The following is a 26,481-nucleotide window of genomic DNA, read 5'->3' on the forward strand; positions in this document are numbered from 1 at the left end:
CATTCAACCTCATGTTTAGCTCTCAAGTTATTATGTGTAATAGTAAATAATCTTTATTAGGAATATAACATTCCATATAAGAAAAAAAATCCATATACATTTAGACATTAAAACATACACACACAAGTAAAAATATACACACAAAAAATACAAAAATATGCATGAAGAGTCAAGACAAAAGTGACAGCCAGTGGCAAAATAAATAAAAACAGTATTTACTCGACCATTGAGAGTCTACGCTTCTTAATCCTCATTTAAACTGGGATAAAATGTTCCAGGGACGAGCATACTCTAAAGTCATTCACCAGCAACAGCTTATAGGCCACTCGACACGGTCTAAAACCAAGAATCTTTAACGGTGGGCTTAAATATTTCCAGCATGGATTGTCATACTAAGGGCAAAAAAACAGAGCATGCATATTGGTCTTTAGTGAGATAATATTAGATTTGCAATAAAGATCATTCTGACTTTTCCGATGCATTCCGTTAACTGTGAAGGGAAGCTGATTAATTTTGTTATACGTTTCAATGCCACTTTATTATAGTAACAAAACCGATAAAAATGTGCTGCTAAAATTTAAATGCATGAACGGCAGCTATGTTCTAACACTTTAGTGTCCTCGTTAAGGTCTGCCTGGATTAACAGCTTCTTGTTGATGAGATCTAAGATCACTTTCTTTTGAGTTGGCAGAACCAGCAAGTGGGTTCTTAGCCAGTGTAAGGGTTCAGAAAGAGGAGACTAACACACAGGTGTCATAATGATTGCTTTATACTTTTGTTAGTCAAGGAAATAAAGAGAAACCCTAAATTTCCCAAAATGTAAGAGGGGTTTACCTGCCTAAACTAAAACACTAAGGGTTCTATCAGGGTGAATCAATAGTCCACCATCCTGTGCCAAAACCGTCCCTTACACTTATAGTATGATATGGCATTTATAACGCGCCTGTACACAAGTGTTTCTAGGCGTGACAAGACAAGGAGGGGCAAAACATATAGGACAAAACAACGATCTTACTGGCCCTGTGTCAATCAGGTTGTGCAAGTGCAGGAAACCGGAAACGGAGAAGTGCTGAGGGGGGAGAAGTGCAGATAACTCAATAAGTGCAGCCATTGAGTGGCTCATACGTTCAGAGAGAAGGGACTCTAGGGTTGCAGATACAGACCATAAGTGCTGGGGGAGCCTGGAAGCAGTGCAAGGGCAGCTGGACATTCATGAGCCTGGCCCAAGTTCAGAGGGAAGCCAGGTGACCAGTGCCTGGAGCAGTTGGGACATCAGCAGGGGAGAGGAAGAGAGAAAGCGGAAGCAAAAGGAAGGTCTTGAGTTGCTTCCGAAACCGGAGGTGGTTCCGCTCAAGTTTGAGAGCAGCAGGGAGGCTGTTCCAGAGGGAGGCCCCAGCCAAAGAGAGAGATCTGCCCCCAACTCTCTGCTTGGAAAAGCATCTGACCCTCAGAGAGTTGGAAGTGGATAAGAGGAGAGCTCGATAAGGGAGATGTTTAGGAAGAGTGAGTAAGAGGTAGTGTGGTCCCAGGCCCCTGAAAGCCTCGTTTACGATGCAAAGGGTCTTGACGTTGATTCTTGCCTCCACGGGGAGCCATTGAAGAGATTTCAGAGCTGGAGAGATGGGTTTGATGCCAAGGACAAGTTTTGCCGTCCTGTTCTGGATAAGTTGAAGAGGTCGGAGAGTAGAGGCATGCAGATTTAGATTGAGACTGTTGTAGTAGTCCAGCCTAGTGAGGACCCGAGCTCTGGAGACAGGGAGCTTGTGGGGGACACTGAGGAGAGGAAGAATACCGCTGAGGAGGTGCTGCTGATAGTTTGACTTCTTAGATATGTCAGCGATGTGAGGAGAGAAGGAGAGGGTGGAGTCGAAGATGACACCAAGGTTCTTAGCCTCACAGGTAGGAGCAGGAAGAGGACTCATAGTGGGCGGCCAAAGAGAGAGAGGAAGGAGAGAGCTGGTGTTCCGATGAGGAGGATCTCAGTCTTATTGGCATTAAGGCAGAGACCATTAGCGGCACACTATTCCTGAATTGCAGCCAGACAGTCTGGTATGAGAGAACGGGAAGAGGCAGCAGAGGGGAGCCTGAAAGAGAGCTGGGTGTCATCCGCATAACACTGAAAGTTGCAGCAGAAAGTGGTGATGGAGTGGGCAAGAGGTGCCAGGTAGTGGTTGAAAAGCCAGGAAGAAAGGTTTCCATGGCGGCCATCTTGGAAAAGGATTTTCCTTTCTACAGCGGGACCACACGCTCGTCCCATTGTAGAAAGGAAAATCCTTTTTTTTTTTTTGCACCCTGGGTTACCGATTTGGCATCCCGGGGTGCTAATGGCCTTCATCCGCCACAATACATAAGATGAATAACACACTCTACTTAAACTAGGAACGTGCTAAGCATAGCATATTTCTGGGCTTAACTATAGTATGGTTTCCCAAAAAACAGAATGCACAAAGTATGAGAGAAATGGGAAGCTGACTTGTGCATTCCTTTGCAGGAGAATAAGGCAGGTGGCATGCATCAATACAAAAAGATACTACACAATATAATGTTTAAGTGTACATACTTCCAACCTTTACAATGAACATATCTGTCATCACCTCCTTTACAAAAAATGCACGCTTGTTCGAATAATTGATCCCGAGATGCATATACTCTCTGGCTACCTTTCTGCACATCTGGTGGGGTTGTCAACCGGCCCCACACCATCTGTATGGGCGTACTGCAGAAGTGTACTGGTTGGACTCGGAGATCAACGATGATATCTATTTGGACTGATGCCTACTAAGAAAAAAGGCAAACTTTTAACTCATTTGGTCTTGCTAGATTTGGTGTTAGCGAAATGGCAAAGGCGCACAGCAATTGGAAGTCCACTCACTTGTATGCATGGGTTTTGTAAGAGCAAATCGTTTCGATGATAACACGGTTTAGGAATATAAAATGGGCAGCGGGTAATAGAATGATAAGAAATTGTAAGAATAAGTAAGGTGAAGATTGAACCGTAATATTCTACATGGGGATACATATTTAGATGGAATATTGCAATCATCAGGTTGAATACCTCCTTGGAAATCAGGAGTGTACTCATCAGTTGATTTGATTTTACAAGAGGGTTGTCTGCTCTATCTCTTCTGCCTAATTGGGTATTAAGCAGAGGGGGGTGTAATGATTTGATACCGAGGAAGCCTTTGTATTTTGTGCACATGACTTTGAAACTACATATTATCCATGACCTGATTTTGCAATCCACGCCTCGTCTTACACGTGTGAACATTTTTAATTACAGGTTGAACTGTTATTCCTTGTCAGCATACTAAAAAAATAAATGTTAGAAAAAAGGTCAAATCGGATTGAGCAAGGTGTACTGTAGGTATACTTTAGTTGCTTTTCTCTGCGTGCACAGACTGCTGCTTTGAAACAATACTTCCCTTAGCCTTTTTGGCTTGCGTCATGTCTTCCCCTGAGGGCCTCTGTGTTACAAAACCAGCAAAGACTGAGGTAAGCCCATGTTGGTGTTGGACACTCACAAGCACGGGGTCTGTGCTTGTGTCTGCATCATAATACTGAAAAAGGTGACTCCTGCCCGCCAATGCACCCTAGGGCCATTAGCGTGTGTGTAGCGAAGGGCTTCACTGCTCCCCACAAGTGGGGGAAATCACCAACCCTGTCCCCTGCATATTCAGAATCTGCAGCCTTTATGAAGTCCACCTAACCGACAAAGAAAACGAATGAGACGAAGTGTCTCTTCACAGAGTTGTCTGTGACTACTGTCAAAGAAGGCTTCTGCCTCAGCAAGTTCTCCCTGGAGCCCACCAAAAAAGGTCATGTGACGCATTGTTTTTCAGGCTACAATAATTATAATCTCCAGACAACGATTGTCCTACTGGGCCAAAGGCATGTCTTCTTCCCCCTCCACACATGGGGCAGGAATCACGACAGGGCAACTTTCTGCCCTTTCCTGGGCCTTATATGGGTTGGTTGGCCACGGGCCAGTAGTTATTCCTGGGTCGATCAGTCGGTTGTTTTGTTCACTGGGCTCCGTTCAGGAGTAAGGCTTGGTTAAGAATATTACACTTGGAGTTCGGATCAGACCTGATAAAGATCTAGCGCCTTGCCATGACTACTCCTGAGCCTCAGATGTAGGTCTCACCAGCTGGTACTCTTCGGATGTTGGGGTTCATGTTCGGTGTGTGTTCCCTCTTGGACCATCGAATTCAAGCTTCATAGACGGTCCCCTCGCACCTTGGGGTTTCCAAGTATTCCTAAACCTCCCTCTGGTCTGGCAATCTTAGGGATTTGTAAGCAGTCTCTCCCCAGACATTGTGGCTTCGGGTTATGTCCTGTAGAATTCCCACTTGGAATTGTTATTTCACTTCCCCCGCACTCTGGGTGCTTTTAGGGAGCTGATATTGCACTAGCTCTCCTGCCATGGGGGTCATCCCTTCTCCCAACAGCCTTGGGGTTGCAGGTGGATAGCCCTTCGGTGAGCCCTCCCAGGTCTCTCAAGGAGTGGGGTTGACTCATTAAAGACCCTGGCCAAATTGCTCTTGCAAGGTCTCATAGGGCTGGCAACTGGGTGGGATATTATATCCTACAGTTGTGTAGCTTTCTTCCAGACACTGTTTCTTCTGGACAGCTCCCTCTCAGGACTCTCTCGTCCTCCGGCGAGCTTGGTTGGGCACATCTACCTTCCCTAGTTCTCTCACCCTCTTTGGCTTCTGACCAGTGCAGGGAATGTGCCGGAACAGGACGGATCGAGGCTCCAGCAAAACATGTCTTGCCGTCCTGTCCCCAGACTCCGGGGCTTGCCCACAACACTCGCGCTTTAAGGAGCAGGCTTCAGAAGACACTGCAGCACTGCTGAGTCTCCTTTAAGCGGGCTTCTCCATGAAGCGTGGGTTGCTTGTAATATTGTGACAACTCTGCTTCAGAGCAGGATACTCCCAGCAAGATCTATCCTGAAGCCGAGTTATTAAATTGCACGCAACCCACGTTCAGTAGATCGGCATGGGCGCATGGATACAGAAACAGCCAAAGCCTCACATACTTGTAGCTTTCCAGACTGGAATATAAGTCCTGCAAAGTGCAGAATTTATTTTTCTTAGGATGAGTATTGTGACCAATTAAAACTGCAGACCCCAACTTCCGTTATTCTCTCAAAAGGGCTTCTTACTGAATCACAATAAGACACGTTTCCAAATTAAAATTCTGGACATACTTATATTCCCATAATGCTCTTTGCTTTTATGCAAATCGCCAGGATTGGGTTCTATGAAGAGATACTATATTGCATGACCTGGCCTAGAAACCATGTCACTCGGGCCGCCCACTCCTCCACCCATCCAAGGAGGAGAGGGTTGCCCCAGTACATTTTTCCCATTTCCAGCACTGCTTCTGACAGTCCCTTTTTTATCTGCTTGGGGCTGGGCTTCCGGCCTCACTCTAGAGAAGTGCTGCCTCATTCCATTTTGAATTCTTCCTTATGATTGGTTGTACCGCAATTAATTAGTCAAGAGAAAATACAAGTGATTACATAGCCTGCGCTAATTCTCTGTAGTTACTAGTGGCGTTAGGCTGCTCGATGTTCTTTGATGAGAAGACACTCGACACTCTGCTCATACACAATTTACTGATATAATCCTAAACGGATTAAAAAAAAAAGTGTGTGCATTTTAAAGCACTAATTATATTGCTTTTAATGAGTTTTTATTCTTGATATTTGTTATTAAAAATGAGTAAAGTGGGCCGAAATGTGGCCTGTGTCTCGTGCTTAGGCACTTTCTCAAGGCATGACATTCGATAACACATATCTTGTCGTAACCAAAACAGTTGTGTCTCACAATACTTTTATTTTGGTAGTGAGCGTTTCTGTATCACTGTAATTGCATGATCCCTATAGCTTGAACTAGGAGCCAACAAACTCAGAAAACTGCTTCAGCTTCCTGAAATGAGCATTAAGTGGCTGTTAAAGGTGATTAGCAAACTGCCCTGTTTGCAATACCAAAAACAAGTATTAACAGTTGCAGCCACCTAAATCCTCACTACAAAGAAGCTATATCGGATTGGAGTTTCTTAGCTCAAGAATATCAAGAAGGAAAACGCATTACAAATGTAGCAATATAATTGGTGTTTTTCAATTTGCACACTTTTTAATAGTAAATAGGTCAGCAGAGGAGGCCCTTTGACCATTTAGGAATATATCAGTACATTATACCACAACTGACCCTTTATATCGTCAATTAATAAATTATTTAGTGCTGCTCTTGGGTTGGTTAGTTATTTGGTGATTTAAATGGTTTTGAGAGAGATCAAAGGAGGGGTTAAAGATGTGAGCGGCGGTCAGCACCATCTTCGAATCTCCTTGCGTGGGTTGCGTGGCGCACCGCCGTCTGCTCTCCCCTTCTCGGCATTGAAGCCTGCCTTGTGCTGGAACAAAGGAAATGCAGTGAGTATGCATCTCTTCTCAGATAAGCTCTTCTTTTATGGTTCTTTTACTCCTCAACTTACACAGGTTCACAAATTTTGCACTCATTTCACCTATGTTTCTTGTTCCCTGTATTGTGGGTGCCCTATGCAAGGCATTCTGGGTTATGCAGTCCTGTGGCTCCTCCTACCTATGAAGCTCAAAGGGGGATACTGGGGCAGTAGCGGATCAACAGGAACCTGCCTCATCCAAATTCTCCATAGGCTAACATGGAGAGATTTGGGAACTCACCACACCTCTCCAGAGTCTCCTTGCTCTGGCCTCTCCCATAAGCCTTAGCTCTGTCAAAGGGCAGCCTATTTGGCTTAGCCTCCTTCTGTTCGTTAACTCTCCCACAGTGTGTCCTATTTTGCTTGGCTGCTCCCTCCCACTGCAACTTACTCATAAGTCATGTCGACTTTCAAGCATCCTTTTGGGTGTCCCCTAACATGGGGACAGTACTGTAACCTTTGGCAACGAAAAAATTGAGCTTCCCCTCTAAATTTAGGCCAGCACGTGGGGCGTGGCCCTGTGCGTGGGAATGCCACTCAAGGCCTCACCCTGCGGTGCATCACCTCAGTCCCTTTTTCCGCACGGACTGTGTCGGACCTGGCAGCTAGGCACGGACACTTTTTAATTCTGCTTGCTCGCTGTTTGTGTTATTTGTTAATCTTCTTCACCTCTCTTCATTGCGCATGTCAGCTGCAGGAGGATTCACAAGGATTCACGAGATGTGCATCCTGGAAAGGCTTGTTCCATGTCTCAGACCCCCATGTGCTCTGTCTTGAGTACCTGGGGCCCGACCACTGCTGGGACACGTGCACAGCTTGTAGCGCTCTGTCACCGGGCATTGAAGAATTGTTTGTCACTTTAGAGGGAGTTCTTCCATGCTTCTCCTCCAGGTCATCTTCTCCAGGACCCTATGTCAAGACAAGGTAGGCCCTTTGTTTAGTACGGCTCCCTAGCACGGATCCTCCTTCCCTGGGGTTTCCACAAGCAAGGGTACCTTGGATTCTGGTTCTGGCAGACCCGAGGCCACTAAGGCTACCGGCTTCCAAGCCGAGGGCCTCTTCCGGGCGTTCCATAGTTAGACACGAGACCATCAAGGCTACTAGCTCCCAAGCCAAAGGGCTCTGGAGCTCTACCGGGCGGTCCACGGGGGGGGGGGGCGATCAATGATGACGACAACACCCAGGATGACAGCCATGGGTTTCTGTAAAGGCCTTTCATGACCGCCGTCAGGGGCTTGCAGCGTTCCTGGGGGTCCCCCAGCCAGAGGAGGCCCCCCAGGAGTTGGGAGTGCTAGCAGAGGTTTTGGGCAAGGGCACCATGAGCCGTTCAGGCATTACGCTGCAGAAGGGTGTCCTGCAGGAGGCGATGAAAGTCTGGAAGAAGTCCAGGGCCAACGCCCAGATATTATATGATATATGGCATTTATAACGCGCCTGTACACAAGTGTTTCTAGGCGCGAACAAGAAATTAGACAGCAGGTTCAGGCTGGTGGATGGTGATCCAGTCCTTCTGGCCTCCCACCCCCAACCTCACTCTTCAGTGGTCTTTGCGGCCCTGCTGTATTGTAAACCATCGACTTAGTAATCTTCCTCCGCGGGAGTCACCTCCAGTTGTCTGTGGTCCTTGAGTCTTTTGGTAAATGTGCTACATGAGCTCGGGGCTGCATTTGCGCTAAGTTAATGCCGACGCCCTACTAGCTGTGGCTAACTAAAAGCTGTGGCAAGAGCTTGGGGAGTTTCTGCCTAACCTCCCTCTGGAGCGGCAAGCCTTCTTCAAGGCCAGCCAGGCGGACGCCCAGGCGATTGCGCAGGACCTCATGGAGTCTTCGGTCACCCATATTGACAAAGCCAGCAGAGGGCTGTGCCTGGGGGTCGAGATGAGACGGATGGCGTGGATGCATGCCACTACACTACATTTTCATCAGATGTGCAAGAGCAGATCCTGGTTCTTCCCTTCAAGGGCTCAGACCTTTTTCATTTGTCCACTGATGACGAGTTGACGAAGAAGACCTCTACACTACCCACCAAGTCCTTGGCCATCCTGACTAAGCCAGGGCAGAAGTCTTTCCCACAGTCTAAGGGCCGGACAGCGTTCAAACCCTGCGCTTTCATCATCTTCGATGGTGTTCGGGACTGCGGTGCACTGAGGCCTGACAGATCGCCCAGCGACCACAGGAGCAAGCAGCAGAGGACTTTGCGCTGGTATGTCCGCTCCCGCTGCAGCACCAAGAAGCAGTGACATCACAGGCAGGGAACACAGCTCGCCTGTAGGGGGGCAAACACAAATGAGGGGGGGGAAGTGTCCCAAAAGCAGTGATGGAGAGGGACTGTGAACTAAACAAAAACAATAGGGGCCACACTGCTATGAATTTAATTAGGGAATTGCTTAAATGGTGAGTAATTTAATGGGTGCACCAAAACGGTATCACTGAACCAACAAATTTAGGCTACAGCAGACTCAGAAAGCAATCAGGGTAGTCTCATGTTAAAAACGGTCAACATATTTATTTTACAAAAATACATCAGAGAGGAAGTAATTAAATAGCTAGAGAAAACAGTCTTGTAAACAAATGGATACACTGGTCTGTTAGTTACAGACCTGTGAACAAAATGAACAATATAGAATAACCTAACCTGGCCAACCCCGAAAAATTTGAATAAATTGAGTGTTGGCTGAATACAAGCCAAATCTGAGTGGTGGCTTAGTTTTAGGTCATGACTTAGAAGTATCATTTTGTTTCTTCTCAGTCTTTGGTATTATCTGAAGTAAGACCACTGTTTTTGCTTCTGTGTTCTAATGTTCAACTGTTTAACTAACAGACCAGTGTATCTATTTGTTTACCAGGCTGTTTTCTCTAGCTATTTATTTACTTCCTCTCTGATGTCTTCCTTGGAGCGCGCTGGGACACAAGGCAGAACAGCAAGTGTTCCCCACGCCCGAGAGGGTCCTTGCTCTCCACAAGGCGATTGGGCACTTTCTGGCCAACTCAACCACCTAGGCATGGTGTCCAGCACCTCCTTGGGCTGATGGCATCTTGCATGCTGTTATCCCCGAGCCCCCTCCCCACCCCGAACCCTGTATATGCCCTTTCCCACCCACCAAAAAACATTCGGAAGAGTTTTTTGGGCAAAAACTCAGCGTAGAAAACACCTGTCGTAAAAAGGGGTGTAGATGAAAGGACGTTGTACTGTGGCTTGACATGAAAAGTTCTGATTGGTGGGCCTGCTTTCCCACTACCCTTAGGTTGTATGATTAGTGTGGTCTAACTAGTACTACCTCCTCCCCATGTGGCTGTCTCTTTTCTGTAATGGTATTCAGGTGTTGTGGTTTCCCTAATCATTATGTTAGATCCATGCCCCAGTCTGCCATATTGGAGTCTGGCTCCAGGCATCATGGTGGTTTGCTGTCCTGCGTTTTGGCTGCCATGCCCTACGTAATAAGTGCACTTCCTTACTAAGCGAGAATTTACATTGTGCTTGTATGCAATGTTTGTGTTCCTTTCCTTGCGGTTACCAGCTTTGCTGTGGGCCCTGTTGGGTAATCCTGCTCCACGAGCGTGCTTGCGTACAGAGCGCGGGCAAGCAGCAGACTTCCTTCCAGTGTATATGGTATTATATGAGAGCATTTCCTGGGGCTGCCTTTCTCTGGATGTCCCCTCACGCCCCCCCCCCAGCGCTGCTTCTTTCTTCTTGTGGACTGGCCACTTTCACTCCTTCCTCGTGAAATACAGGTTCTGCAGAGTTATTTTAGCACACACTCCATGAAGGGGTGATTGTAGAGTGTGAGGTGGGCGACTGGGGGAGCATATACTAGCTCCAGCGGTTGCATCATGTACCATTTACCAAATCCCCTTCCTCTCCACAATTAACGTTGTCAACTTCTATCAGCGCAACGCGCTCGCCTTCGAAGCCGGACGATGCGAAGCAACACAGGTTCGATCCCCGGGTTAGAAACCTTTTGGGTATTTAAGCGCGTTATAACTGCGCAACTAAGACAAACAACTCCGCAACTAAAATAAACTATTCCTGTAACATCGACTCGATGTCCGCGGGCTGTGTGAGCGCTTTAAAAAAATTCAGATAAATAAAAATAATGTAGGTATCTTAGTGTATATCATTAAAAGCGTTTGAAATTCAGTGACAAAACGTTGTTACTGGGACTTTATGGTTGTAATGCAATCCAAAAACCCCCACGAAAACAGCCGTTTTGGGCGTCCAAATAACCATATCTTAGCCAGCGTGCACTGCTCAGTGACTGCACTTTTAACTTTCTTTTATCAAAATCACAACATGTGTATGGCGCGCCTGGCTTGTTATGCAGTCGCTGGTTTATGTCAACAGTATTTCAAAAGGCACCTAATGGCTTTGCAGTACACACGGGTCTGCTATAAGGGAAAGTGACACAATGATGCTGGAAATGTAATGTGTGTTTGACACGTGTTGTAATGTTTCTTAAATTTAAAATGCCATTGTACTGTGATCGTTGGACAATTGGATAGTTCCAGGAAGTCTGAAAGTAGACATTTGCAGATAGCACGCGTGGTGCTGATGAGGTGGGAACCAGCCCTAAGACGTGCATGTAGTCCCTTATGAACAGAGCACAGGCTCATTGTGTCCCTCCATTGTTGGCGATTGTGTTTTTTGTAGTCCGCTGACAATGTGCAGCAGACAACTGTTAGGCCTAAAAGTCACTCGAGCTGTGTAATGATTGCTCTCAATTATGTCCTAATCACAGTGAGTAGACACCATTCCCCTTAGCCTAGACTGTGGGCGATGAGCTGTCCTCTTAACATGGAAAAAGGCCTGCGGGGGGGAATGGGATAGATTTCCCATTGTCGACTAGAATGTGTGGGTGTTACTGCATCAGAAGGTGGATGCATGTTTTCTAGCCTCGCGTGGATGGATCTCCTTGTTGACGGGCGCCTTTTGTCCTGGCAGGTGACGATGCAATGACAGGCGACACCGACAAGTACCTCGGAGCACAGGACCTGAAGGAGCTGGGCGACGACTCGCTGCCGCAGGAAGGGTACATGGGCTTCAGCATAGGCGCTCGCTCGGCCAGGTACAGTGCCCCTTGATAACACCGTCCTGCCGCCACGAGGGTGTAAATAAACGCCTCACTCTTGCCCTCTCTTTGCATTTCACCAATGCAATACTGAGGGGGTGAGGGGCTCGTGCGGAAATGTATTTACAATTCATATGCATAACTGACGTGGTTCTTAGTGTTACCTTGTGTGTTCGCATTGCTAAACATAAATTCATTTGAATGTGGCAGACTAGACGCGTGTGGGGATGTGTGTGCCTGTGATGTCCCCCTAGTTTGCTGTGGTATTATAACTCTTGTAAAAATATATTTGCCGATCATTTGCAAAGATATCGTATGTCTTGGGGATAAAGTGTGTGTGTGTGTGTGCGCAGTTTGAATTGCAATGTTCAATGTCGGGTCCCCGGCCACCTGCGCGGCGTGCACGTGCGCAGTCCCACGTGCACAGACTGGCTGTGGCCGTTTCGCTTCACCGGGGCACCAGTGACAGAAAGCGCGCATGGCAGACATTTTGTGAGGCAGGTGCCAAATGGTGCCTGCCGCTGGCCCCTCCCCCTTCTGTTTATGTTAGCGGGAATGTCGCCGGGGCTTGGAACAAACCTTGCTTTGGGCGGGGGGAGATAACTTGCACAGTTGTGGATTAGCGAGCAGCATGTGTGCGGACAGACACATTATGTTGGGCTAATAATTAACCACACCACCGAGAGCCCCGGGGACTTTTTCCTATGGCTTAATGACATGTTGTCCAAAAAAAAAGTAGCATTGTTGTCTGGCTTCGAATGCCAACTCCCACAAGGTAAAGCTGTGATGTTTACACGCCCGGCTCCTTTGTAAAGGTGGCCTTAGATCAGGAAGCGTTTAGCCTGACTGTACTCTTCTTTCAGAGTAAGGTATCATGCTTGTTCCTGTTTAACCCGTTGGTAGCTTCATGTTTATTTTAAACATTGTAATACCACCAGCCAGGAACTCAAATGAATTCATATGGGGGTGTGGGGGCCGTGTTTAAATCCAGGGCACGTGTCAGAGCACGAGGCTTAAACATCCCTACTAGGGAGCTGTGTATCCAAAGCAGCCACTATATGAAATGCATTGCAGAGATCCATGGATTATACTAATCCACGTGGCAGAATTGTTTTGAAATGTAAATGAAACATATATGTTGTTTTATAACCTCCTTTTATTTGGCACCCATATTTGTGATTGCGACAGTCACTATTATTTGTTGCTAGTTCTTCCATTTTACATCACCTTAGTCCATGTATGTTATGCTCAGATCATGTGTCCCAGTCTCTCCATTTGCAACACGTTAAATGCTGTAAAAAATACAGTTGTTTAAATTTAAAGTGTGTGATTCTGAGAGTAACATCATTTACATTAAACTTTTGAGTTTGTCACGACAGCATTTTGCTTTCTCCGTCTGATTGTTTGATTTCTGTTTCTTCTGTCCCCCTCAACCTTTAATAAAAAAAAATCATTAAACTAGTCCTAAAATCAGGTAAGAGGGCCTGGCACCCTGACCTCCTTCCTCTGCTATCGCTCTCACTCATTCTCTGCATTGTGAAGTGCTGTGGTTTGTGGTAGAAAGCTGCGCTGTTTTCTCCTTGTGGTTTAACACATTCCCGACACTAGCTTGCTGTTCGTGTACTGAACATGATTGTGTGCTGAGCTTGTTTGAACCGTGTACATCGATAAACACTGTAAGAGCAGAGGGCCCAGAAAATTCTGGCTGTTGCCAATGGGTTAGGTTCCTGCATGAAGGGACTTGGGATTTAAATAAATAAATTAAAAAACCTGTCATTGGAGCAGCTTTAGTTGGGTTTGCAAAGTTACCCAGCTCATTGTCATGGATAGCTGTGGTAATTCTTGCACAGGGCAATGCCATGCGGGCCCTTTCTACCGAATTGGCACGTAAAGGCCCTTTATGAATAGGTCGCTCTTTTGCCACATCCTGTAAGGCTGGTGCATGGTTTTCAAGCATAACAGCACATGGACCTTCCATGAGCCGGCTTGTAGTCATGAGGCTTTGGCGTTTGAGTCTTTTGATACTGAAGACGTGGCTAGTAGTAGCCATGATTTGCGTTTCACGCCAGCTCATGTAGTGCGATGCGTAGATTTTCCCATATGGTGTTTGTGGTGCCCAGTTGCTATTATATAAATGCACAGTCCGTCATAACAATTTAAACATCTGTGCAATGTTGGTTATAATGAAACAAATCAAGAATCGAATGTCTGTAACAATGTGCAAGCTAACGTACTTATTACATTTAGTAGAATAGCAACTTTAATATCCCATTTTGTTTTGTTAGCCTTCATGCATTTTTTTGGTTCTTCATGCGTAAAGTACACGCTTCATTTATATCATCTTTTTGCTAATTCCTGGAAGTTGCATGCATTAACTTTTTTGTTTCATTCATCTCATTATCAACAACTTGTATGGTAAATTGTAAATACAACAGCCTGCGCTCCTTCAGTTCGGATAGGTCCTACACACTGAACCGAAGCTCCTATGCACGGGACAGCATGATGATAGAAGAACTCCTCGCACCATCCAAGGAACAGGTAAACACTTTTTTTTGCTAATCACCAACATTGCAACTTTATTGAGACCTAAATTGAACCAGCATTATATTTATTTGCATTGTTCGGACATGCATGGTATACTGCAATAATGAAAAAAACTCAACTAGAGTCGCAGCACGTGAGATCTTAAGTGTGCACAAGAACATGAATAGTCCTTTGGTGCTAACGACTAGTGTTGAACACAGTGACCTGCTCATACAGATTAGCACAGTTCCTTACCTTACTGGCATCCAAGGTTCGTTGTGCAATCTGCGATTATCCGGATCAAAATGTTTAATGGTCGCAATATGTGCCAGAGAATGAACTCTGCACGTGCAACTCCCCACCCATTGTACTCCGCTCAGCCTCTGGCTACCAAACTTTCCAACATAAAGTAAAGGTTACTTATTTCACACTACACCTGCTCAACTCATGAAGGGCTGCCTAACCCCAGATCAGTGCTATTCCATTCGGTAACCACCTTGTTCCCGAATCCCGCTGTAATGCACCAAATCCTGCTGTAATGCACCAAATCCTGCAGCCTTGTAATAGAAAAAGTCGTTGTGCTCCCATGAGATTGGTTCAAATAATGGCCCCAAAAATAGTATCAAATAATATGAATACTGCTGGCTTCACCATTGTATCCCTATCTGCACAAGTTTTTTCCTCCCAGCATGCAAAGTATTTTTGAAAATCTTTTGACTGTGTGCATCTAATCCTCAGTATAATTCTTAAGATAGCTTCCCAGGCACAGTTCACCATATATATTGCTGCAACCCCTCGTGGGGTCTCAGGAAATGTGGACGGTGCCTGCATGTCGCGAGGGGTTATGCGGCAGCCAGAGCTTCAGAGAGTTACAGCAGTGCGGTCATTGTCACTGTAAATGTCCGCCCCCTGGATATAAGCGTTACCCAGGTAAAGCTGCATGACGCATGCCCTGTTGACTCTTGTTATCCGCCGTAGCTAGGAGCATTGGAAAGTAATCACGTTTAGTTTTGGCTTCATGAACATGGTCCCCTCAAACACTGCAGGATTGAAAACGCTCCAGTGAACACCAGGAGCATGTTTCTCAAGGAGCCACGTGAGGATCTCGCCATGTTTTGGGAAACCAAAGCATGATGGAACCCAGTGCAAGCACTGTGGTCCATTTACAAACAGCGGCCAGAAGTACAGTGAATGAAAGCTTGCATTGGAATTCTCGTTTTCTAAAATCCCTTCCCAATGGAAAGGCCTGGCTTGGAGCTTCCAGGAAGTTTGTTTTTTCACCAGGCACCGGAGGCAGAGAACCCAACTAATTTTAAACTTGAGTGACCTAATGCAGCCCTGCGTAGGGTGATCCGTCAGGTGCAACAAGTTTGCCAAGTCATTGAGGTGCACTGCTAGATGTCCCTGTTTGGAGCACTGCCTGGGCAGAGGGTGGCAGAAACCGAGAGATGCATGGATGTAGTTTAACTGGATCAAACCGACAGTCTTCGCATGCAAATAGAAATAGTTCTTTAAAACAACCTCTAGACCAGCAGGCTTCAAATCCAGAAGCGGCAAGTCTGGACACAAGCGCTCGTGTTTGTGTGCGTGTTGGGCGGATTTACATTAATATTTGTTATGGTAAGTTATGGCATGTTTTTGCTAGCTGACTATGCTATCTTCACTGTGCTCTTCCCTGCTTTCAAATGATATGCTGTATTAGGTTTGTACTATGCCATGTCCTATTTAACATGCTTGGACATGTTGTGCAATGTTGGTCTCAGAAGATCTATGTATTTTCATCCCAAGTGTATATGCATGTTAACTTAAATGTGTGCTTTTGATGTACAAGTAGACTGGCAAATGTTAACTGGAAAGTAGACGCCACAGCATCGTTTGGATCTGCATGCTGCCCTCTTTTGGCAGGATAAGGTAACTGTGACCGACTCATACCTAGAGGATTGCCTACATTTCCTCCCAGCCTTCCTGTCTATAGAACCTGGCCATTCGTGGCCTAGGGATTATGAACTAGAAAGACTTTGTGCTCCTGTTTTCTTGTCCGTAGTGTGAGGGGTCAGAAATGAGAGCCGGACACAAAGGTATCATGTTTTTGATTAAATCATTTTCCAAAGAGACTGATAAGACCAGGAGACAGAGTGTAGAAAGCGGGAGAGATCGAGAGGAGGACTGAGCCAGAGGAGAGAGCTGTAAAACCAAGCGATGCAGCATGGCGAGAGAGAGGGACGGGGGTTCGTGTGGAGAAGAGAGAAAGCCTGCGAGTCAGGAAAAGGTTTTTAAATAGTTTTTTGTAAGAAAGAAAAGGGCACCAGGACAACCAGACTACTTTGTGAGGTCACTTAGGCAGTCCCTGAGGGAGGAGGCCACAGTCATTAAGGCCTCCCAATGACAGCAATAGACCACACAGTAGGGGTACCCTGGCTCTACTGAATTGGCACTGTAGTATGACCTGTTGGAGTAAGGAGACTGGGCTAGGGAGCTGAGAACCCCTCAAAGCTTGAGAAAAGGCGCACAGATTCCCCACCTAGACTACGAGCCAAATTGCCCTTATTGAAAAACCCCATCTTTTGTAATAAAAACAATAATTTGCTGGATTTGTCTTGTGACTGAGCACATTGTCATACATGCCAGGCACAAAACGATCCAGCCCTCAAATATCTAACCAACCACCCTTGCCCCTCTCTCCATCAATACATTTTCTGAAAAATTGTTTTGTTCTAACATTGAAAAATGTATAATAATCTTAATCCTTTTGTCAATTACAATAAATGCTTAACAATTTATTATGGCTGTTTCACCAACAAATTACTCATGGGTCACACCCACAATGTTTGCACATATATCACACTTATCACCTGTCACAACTATCATTTGATGACATGTGTACTGAAAACAGCAGCATTGAAAAGGACCCTACAGGTCGAAACACGTGTTGGCTGACCATACTAGACTACATGTTTGTTCTACAATAATAAAACCTGAATGGTTTTTCACCATATCAATTGTGTGGATATTAATCCTTCCGAAACAAGCGCATGAGATCCGGGACTCTGCTTCTTCACAAAACAAATCTAGCGTGTCTAGCTTCCAGGCCCACCATACTAAGGAAGCTCGGCTTTTACAAACTACAGAAATGCAAAATGGTGTATCCTAGAAGTACGGGGACTTTAAGAACCCAGTGCAAGTTCTGTTTCCGCAAATTGTCGCGAAGAATGAGTGCGAAAGAAGTAGTTGGGTGAGATCGGAGGGCAGAGGTTTTTCCCGCTCAGCAATTGCACTGTGTGGCTCACTGGTTGGCACGGTTATCATTAAGATGCCAGGCAGAGAACGGGAGCAAGAGAACTGCATGACACCCGTGAAGAAACTTTTACAAATAATTTCATGCTATTTTCCTCCCGCTTCTTACTTTTGTAATTGGTATGACCCAGGACCCTACAATATAATAGGGGACAAAAACAGAATCTGAAGAAATAGGCACCAAAGAAATAGTGGACATTTTGGCCCTATGATGGATTCACCACTACTTTAAACATTCATGAGATCTTTGCGACACTTCGCACCAGCCTCTCTCTGGCCTCCTTTGCAGCAGGTGCAATCTGATTTCAAGCCCCGCCCAAGCCTTGAGCTTAGCCTTGAGCTTCATTGTACTCCCACATGTCTTCTGTCGTTATGCTTTGTGGACCAGGCCGCGCCTTCTCACCACCTTCCCTTGCTGAGTAAGCCCACCTGGATAGGCGTCCGCCCCATCCTCCTGTGTTTCTAGCCGTGTTCCCAGAAGCCCTGGAGGCAGAGTGCGGACTCTGGTGCGTTTACCCATTGAATGCCGGACACTTCTTTAGGGGACTTCTTACTGTCCGTGAGTAGTTTGATTTTGTACCGGGCAACAGAAGAAAATGAAATGGACCACTGTGAAAGGGAACAAGCTTTCCTTATCGTGTTTTTTGAAAATATTATTTAAGTTGATAGTAAAACTGTCATATTTGAGGTCCTTAATAGACTGTTTCCTTGTGTGTTGTGGAAAGAGACTACCTGTGCTCCAGGGCAGAGGGACGGCTCATCTACGAGGGGCTTCAGAGGGGCAAACTTCAAATATGCCTGCTTTCATGCTAGTTCAGTACTGTCGGGTGTAGTTTGCGAAGCTCGTTTCCGTCCCCCGTCTCTTTTAACCTGCTCTCTTCACTTCTCCATTTAACAATGCTCGGATTTGCGTCGTGTACTCGTGGAGCAGGGTGTACAGATTCGGAATCTAAGGGGTGGGGGATGTGAAGCAATGGTTCCCAGCTCCCTGCCCCCTTTTCCTCCCCTGCCCCTTTTTCCTCCCCTGCCCCTTTTCTTCCCCTGCCCCCTTTCTTCCCCTGCCCCCTTTTCTTCCCCTGCCCCCTTTTCTTCCCTGCCCCTTTTCCTCCTCTTCCTCTTTTCTTGTGTTCTTCGTCTTTTCAGTGCCTGTTCTCGCCAAACCTATTTGCTGGGAGCCTCCCCTTATCTCAAAGAGAGAACAAATTACAACGCAAACCCTCGTTATCTTGAAAAACGGAAGAATGGTTGTTAAGTGCCTTGTCTTGGCAAATAAGAATCCCCTTCTGAGGAGGATGGATAGCTCGGGGGCCACGCGTTTGTCTTGGAACGAAGACAGTGTAGCACAACACAGGTTCGTATCTCGATCCCGTGCTTAGAAACCACTTTTTTGAATGAAGGGCGTTATAAAAGAACCATTTTAATTATAACGTGTGCCCTATTAAAGGTTACATTTACGGTAACGGCAGGGCTTGGATCATGCCTCGAGAAACGAATGGAAAGGCATTTTGGACCGTGAAGGTATGGCTGGAGGATAGGCGACTGCTTGACATCCCCTAAACAGAAAGAAATCTGCCCGAACACCGAGTACGCCATGCGAGCTGGAGCTCACTGGCTTTGCTCTGGAGCTCACTGGCTTTGCTCTGGCTCTCGTCACTCCTGGTATCGCTGGCCAGTGCAGCTGAAGGAAAGCAGAGCCACAGAGCCGTGCGATTGCGCGGCAGCTCCGGGGTTTGGGCCTCTTTAGATCTCCGTGGCACGTCAAAACAAGCCCTTCTGTTTCCTTTGGGCCCGATAGGTTTCGAGTTTTCTCTTTGCAAGCATACTTTGTATTATCGCATGAGAGCAGCAGTGTGTTTCGTCAGGCATGCTTTTTGGATTGCAGCAATGCAATAATACATATAAGGGGCAGTAGTCCCTCGTGCCAAGCCCAATGACTACCAGCCAGTTTGCACGTTTGCATTCTTCTGCCACTCGCAAGTAAAGTGTTTCAATTCAGCAATTACTAATGATAAAACACATTCATTTTGAGTTAAAAGTTGGGAAGAAGCACTCGAAATGACAAATCCTGGTATTTTAGGGTGCCTCTTGTTATCTGCAAGAGTCTGTGATTTTAAATATGTTGTACATTGCAAAACAAGGTGTATGTGTGCGCCGAGCCGCTGCCATTGGCCACAGTTCAACCATGGAACTGTAGTTACAGTTGGAACCGTCCTGTATCAGGAATGGTCCATAACTTCTCGATGCAACTGTGCAGTGCTCAATATAGGCGTATGCCCTTAGTCCATCGCCGTGGGTGTGCTCTTCTGGCGTCCAGGCTTGTCCTGATAGCGCGATGTGTGCCACCTACTAGATAATGAACACGTGTTCCATAAACAGTTTCGCGTCCTTGTCCATTTGAAGACTGTAAAACGGGTTTCTACACATTTTTCAGGGGGCCATGGAAAGAATTTTCTTATGCAGGAGATTTCTTATGTTTGTGTTACCGTTGCAATGTTTTAATATTTTGCTTTCAAGCTCAATAAACAGAGTGATAGAATCAGTGGAAATGCAACTGTTTATATATTTTCCTTTTGCATTTAGTGCCAATATTTTCGGGATCGAGGTTAATGCACCACCTCTGGACCTGGATAATGTTGGCGATCATTTATTTGATGATCGGGCACATTTGGTTATGAAGACTCCAGGTAGCTTGCAGAGTTATTTAGAGGCTTTTTGAGTCTGTTCAGTTAAAGGGTAATGGTGAATGTGACCAAGACAAAATCTATGTCCTGCCAGCCCTGGCGCCCACCTAGATGATCCCTTTTTTGGGATAGCATTCCACTATAACAGGTTAATAATTTCATAACCTGGGTGTTCGGTTATGCAGCAGTGCAAAGCGGATCACTCCTTTAAACAAGAGCAACCTCATTTTAGGTGGACAGATGAGTGCAGCGAACAGCTTTGCTGAAAGATTTAATGGGAGGGCCATTGGTCCAACCATTGTGTTCTATAAAGCACAAGCATTTGCTTCAGAATGGTCTGGTGCAGAAACGTAGGGAGTTATTCATTTATCCCCATTGGAAATAACTAAAGACTAGCGGTACCACACAGCGTTGCACAGGTCTGTAGCTGACATGCCCGAGGGGGTATGCTGTAGCCTTGTGTATGTTTTGTAGTGTCATAGTTTTATATTTTTGAAAAATCGCAAAATTGTCAAACTCCCGAAATCGCTTATACTGATAGCACAGGGCCGGACCCCGCCATGTGCAGGGCAAATGAGTGGGGTTGCTCAAATTTCACTATCGCCAGTACACCCCAGGCTAGTATGCCGACCGTGGGCCAACATTTTCAGCCCACCAACTGTTATGGGGCTGGACCCAACCTTGAATGTACAAACACACTTAGACAAATATATATATTTGTATTCCTTAAGAGAATATTGGGACCTCAAACCCCCCTCGATGTCCCCAAGTGTGCACACAATTCCTTTATTGGAGTTAAGCCATTTAGGTATTTTAAATAGTTTAAAACTTAGTCTCATGTTCTACTGGGTGAGGATTTGGAGTCTTCCTTGTTTGGGGAGATACAAGGGCCTTGAGTGACTGATCATTATCAGTGGTGGCGGGCAGTCACTCCCATGGTTGAAGTTTGTGACGATCAGTAGAGTTGGCCGATCTTTGGGACAATCCCTCCCTCACTGAGGCAGTATCTAAGATAAAGATGAAGAAGGCTTACAAAACTTGGCACTTGGGTACATGCTCATGTTCCGCCAAACCAAATGGGCTACTGTCATGTTACTTGGAGGTTAAGGTTTCTTTTGATAATGAGTTACTTGGACGCATAGCCCATTACCTTGATAAGTCTTTGCATATCAATTATGTACTGAGTACATTGCCACTACTCTCCTTTACGCATTGGTAGAATGGTTATGACATGTTAGGTGGTTGCAGCCCTGTCAGTCTTGCAGTCAACGGGGGCGAAGCACATTTTCTGTTTATCTGTCCACTCTAGAGTAAACCTAGCAAATAATGGCTGATGCAGTCATTAAGAGATCTGGGAATGCACACGCTAAGGGATGCCCTAATAATGTGCAAATTAACAACTAATCTCCATGCGTCGCTTGGCATGGTCCACATTTCTGGAAACATTTTAAGGTAGCATCCCCACGGGTTAGCAATATGTAATGGCTTCCTGTAATTGTAGAATTACTTTTCAAGTGTCCCCTTTCTGAGCTCTGCTGTAGAGTTTTAATTCATCTGTTGTTATTGTATACTGGTTTTTATATTTATTATTTTTGTCATATGGAACCATTGTACTTTAACCTTGCGTTCTTTGTACGATGGATTGTTTTAATGATCAGAATCAACATGATTGATTGATATCGACATGTTTGTTATATAAGTACAGTTCAAGGTTGGCAGTTTGTATGGTCTCTTGGCAACACAACCTGTGTGGTGTCCTGGTGTAAGTGAATGGGCAAGGTGGATGACATCGCTCTGGGAGAGTAGGTGGGAGCAGGTCACTGAAAAGACTGGTTGATCAGTAAAAACGGATAATTGGATTTCATGTCCACGACATACATCTGGAAAATGTCCTGTAGAACCCTGCAGTATACTGAGAAGGGAGTTGTGTCAGAAGGTGCAGATTACTCTGGCTTCCAGCAAGGAAGTAGGATGAGTGGGGTGGGTGTGGGCCAGCTTGTAGAGATCGCTTGTTGTACATGTAGTGTGATCTTAAACCAGTTGGTGGTGGAAGAGCCATGTCACTCATGTTTTCCTAAAGACCAGGTCGTGTGAGCTAGAACATATATTTCTGGCAAATCCATTGGAGAGGGGGGCTGAAGAGATGGAGCAGGGTCATTCATCTGGCTTTATAGTAAGAGGAGACCCGCTGAACGAGAACGGTCCTGAAACACAGTGGTTTATTGGGATGATACCGGCAAAGAGATAGTGGCAAACTATGCACATAGGGAATGTTTTTAGTTCAGTGGAAAGCTCATTGTGTTCTACTTAGCGCTTTAGAACCCACACCTTAGGCCACCAGGAGGCTGTGCAGGGAGTGTAGAGCAAAACGTGATGAGGTTGCTGTGGTAGAGGTGGAACCAGGAGTCTGGGCCTGCTATTTTGCACATGTTGGAGGTGGTGTAGGAATAGATGTAGCCTCGTGACATAAAGGCGTGATTATGGCTACAAATGCTATAATGTCTTTGGGGATGGCGTGGTCGGTGATCATTTGTCTTAGTATCCACCGACAGGAGAGGCAGGATTTAGCCATGTAATTTGAAGTGCCATGGAAAGTCCTGTACCCTTATGTATTTGTAGGTACTTAGCCTGTGGAGTGCAGCAGTGGTGGGCAAAGGCAGGGATTGACAGGAAGGTCAAATTTGGCAAAAACTCTATAAATTCAACAAATACAAACTAGAATCTTGTCTCATATAGTTATCCATGGGAGCTTCAGGTAGTTCTGACCCAGGCCTCTGGCTAGCATCATGGGATAGATTGGGAGTTGATCACTGAGTATATTGTTGCTCTTTAATATAACTTGGTCGTTATCCACCTAGCCCAGATGCTCAAATAAGAGTTTCTCTCGGGCAGTGGTATTCCAACTGTGGGGCTAGCCCCCCTTTGTGTATCAGGGGTGATTGAGACCCTAACAGTGCTTAATAGAAAATATAAGCAGTTCTGCTATATGGGTTGGGGCCTGATAACAGTATTTCTGTTCAATGGAGGGCTCGGCATACAAGATTTGGAAACCACTGATCTAGAGTGAAGAGGGATGTGGTATGTGATGCTTGGGTGCATGCTGAAGAGAACAAGGGAGGTGTAGAGTGGAAAGGGAAAGAGGCGAGCCTGTCCTTGAGGAAAAAGGTGATTCTGTTGAGGGTGGAGGCCTGGATGACTTGGAAGCAAGGACTGACGTATCAGGATACCGTGTATGATAGTGTGGGGTTGATTAAAAGTCCACGAGGACCAGGGAAATTAATTGCTTCTCCTTTGCCTACCTGCATTCTGAGATTGTTCTAAATAGAATTGTGCATTCAACCGGTACTCCAGCTGGTACTCCAGTTAGCCTGAGCATTGTGCAGTAGCAAGCTGGATTTAATGACTGTGCATTGTAGTAGTTTTGAAGCAGGTGGCCTTTTGAAGGTAGATGTTTAATTTCCAATCTCGGGAGGCCTTCATGGAAGGTTGCTGGGCACAGTTCATTACAGAACACAGATTAAATATCTAGAAGTGACAGAACACACTCCAGTATCCAGTAAATGCTATGCAGCCTTTTCTTGACAAAGGAGTTTTCTGCTTTTTACAGAGGACCACCAAGTTTCGAAAGACAGTAGTAGACAAGAATAAGGAATCCGGACTCATGGCTTGCACAAGACTGTTAGCCACATTTCTACTTTGGTGTCAGCGAAAGTCTTACAGTATACAAGATGCTATGGCATTGCCTATCTAGCCGATCAGCTTTCTTGCACATGGTGCAGTCTTTTTTGCTTAGTGTTTTTAAATGAATAATTCAAATACATATGCAAAGTTACTGAGTGTGCTATGCATTGCGATTGATTCACTCAAGTCTGTGAACTGGTGCTGCACAGCAATCCGAGAAATGAGCACTACACCCAGTGCCCACTGTAGGAAAGATACATAGCATACATTTCCCAGTATGGCAGATGATAGGCTTTTAACAAAAAAAGATTTTGGTAACAATATATTGATTTTAAGGTCCAGTTACTTTCAACAAGGACCCCTATGTTTACTGGTAATGCCAACAGCGGACCTTACTTTGTCTGGAATATAATTAGGCAAGCAAATCTAAATAGGATCCCACATAGAATGGCTTTATACAAGAACAGGTATGCACCAGCTCACTATGCTATTTCTAGTGACATAAGTAACTACTATAAACAGTGCTTATAATTGGTTAACATACACCTTACTATATTTTTCATTATTGCAAAATGGGAGACTGAATAAGTGGGGACATCGTAGTCCCTTTTCCATTTTGGATCACCTATTCATAAACATCCAAAATGGCACCAACTTCCAGGAAAAACACATCACGGGAACCACACTTCTCCAGAATTGGATCTTTCATGGATTCACATGCTTAGAATATTCCCCGTCACCTGACGATACCAATGCTGAAGAAATGGAGTTACAGGTAAGAAACTACTCCCTTCTTAAGTGGCACATTCCAGCTTACTAGCAGGCGGAAACAAAAGTAACCAAATATAAATTCTAACTACTTTCAGAAAGTGGGAATTGAGATAATAAAATGCGCTGGGTTTCAATTAAGAATACAGCCCTAGTAAAAATCACAATAGCTGATAAGATGCACATGGGGCTACCTATAAAAGACTCGAGGTTGGAACCAGTATTAATTAGCAGTGATTAAGAGATACATTACAGATTACCTATCACATTTGATAAAAATGTAAAAAACAACCATCTAAGGTGTTTATGATTACAGGTGCAGACAATGGAAATCACTGGCCCACTATCCCCAAACAGGTTGTGGTCACGTAAGAAGGAAGCAAAACCTAATCTACAATTGAATATAGCAGTTTACTCGAGTAATCTGGATTAAAAAAAAGACATTGATATTATGTACATACGTTTAAATATGTAAGTGATCAGACTGATTAGTTACATGACCCAATTAAACTTACAATAGGGGTTGATACTTATATACTCAATCTATTTTAGAATGGTTTGGGAACGGATTGGTTCAGGAGATACCACTCAAGGACAAATATTGAACCCCCAATTGCAATGCAGTAAATGTCCTGGAAAAATGACTCTTAGTTATCAGATAATTATTTAACATTATTTAACTTAATCTAAAATGCATAATTAATCAACAGTTTAATTCATACAAAATAAAGAAGTATTGACTGTGGGTAGACACTGCAAATGGACTAACAAAGCAATAAAAAAAGAATAGTGAGGACATTCATTTAACTAAGACAACAGTATGCCATAAGGACTGTTATGCAAAACATGTTAAAAACATTACTGACTAGATTAAAACGTATTATGTCAAAATAACTGAACAGGAAAAGTGCATTTGTGAAAGTGAAATGAAACAGCGTAACAAGTTGCAACTACTAAGGACAAATACTAATAAATGATGTTGTCGCGCTTCTTTCTTTCACTTAATTTATCAACCATTGTATTTTTTTTTAATGATTTTCGTTTTTCATTTTAACTGGATTTTTGTAATTGTATGACATTGGTATAATGCACATGCCTTCATTATTTTACTTGTATATCTGATTAGAATTAGAAAAAGTAAAATCAATTCAAATGTGCGCGTTATCAAGAAATTAAGAAAAGTTGAAATGGAATTAATTATGCCCTGAGGAAGAGGTACTCTTGAAACAAGTATGCGTGAAGGCCTGGCACATTTAGACAATGATCTAGAAGGCCGACAAATATAAACACCAATGTAAAACCAATATTCTGAATATAACTAAGCATGTAATGTAATGTAACTGATCTCTTAAGTATCCTTGCTCAGTACATTTAATAGGAAGCATGAATAGGTAAGCCAATCCTTAAAACGGACTAATGGTAACATGATGAAGACCCTTAAAACCACTGAAGAAAATAGTAAATTCCAGACAGGGATGCATGGAATCACTGTGAGTAAGCTGTCAGGGTTAGTCTTAGAGCAGGCCCCACACCCAGAGAGATATAAACGGGGTTGCAAATGTTGAATCTTTGGCTTAGACCGTTTCTGAATGCTCCCTTGACACAATGAGAGACCTTTGGGGGAAAGAAGTGAAGAGAATCATGTTGAACAACACTCCCTTGATACAAAAGGAGAACGCTGGAGGAGAGTGGCTAGAGAGAACCACTTCCTTGTACGAGGCAGTCACAGAGGAGCCTGGGGAAACTGTTTTCTGGCAGGAGGCAATGCTAGAGAAGCAAGTGAAGAAGGCCATCACATGGAAAAAGGCGCGACATGCCTGGAAGGCTTGGGTAGAGCACTTAAAGACTAGCTGTCCTAGAAGAGAAGGCTAACCAAGCTGATCGAGAGTACTGGAGAAAACCCCATGGAACTAGAAAGCCAGAGTCTGCGACTCTCCACCCCCACCCCAAAAGGGAATGAAGTGTGAGTAGCAGGTCCGGGGTGGGAGGGTTATAATATTG

General features: G+C 44.9%; 1 protein-coding gene across 8 annotated transcripts in view; it reads left to right on the forward strand.

Annotated features, from left to right (window-relative positions):
• Positions 1 to 26,481, forward strand: part of ANK3 (ankyrin 3) — a 2,768,233-nt gene that overhangs the window by 2,123,118 nt on the left and 618,634 nt on the right. For all 8 annotated transcript variants that reach the window (XM_069611214.1, XM_069611216.1, XM_069611217.1 and 5 more), the window contains 2 exons: positions 11,407 to 11,530; positions 13,969 to 14,071. In XM_069611214.1, coding sequence (XP_069467315.1) covers positions 11,407 to 11,530; positions 13,969 to 14,071 — 227 coding nt within the window. The remainder of the gene's footprint in view (positions 1 to 11,406; positions 11,531 to 13,968; positions 14,072 to 26,481) is intronic.

Source organism: Ambystoma mexicanum, chromosome 8, assembly GCF_040938575.1.
Source record: "Ambystoma mexicanum isolate Mex_15411 chromosome 8, UKY_AmexF1_1, whole genome shotgun sequence".
Taxonomy (NCBI): domain Eukaryota; kingdom Metazoa; phylum Chordata; class Amphibia; order Caudata; family Ambystomatidae; genus Ambystoma; species Ambystoma mexicanum.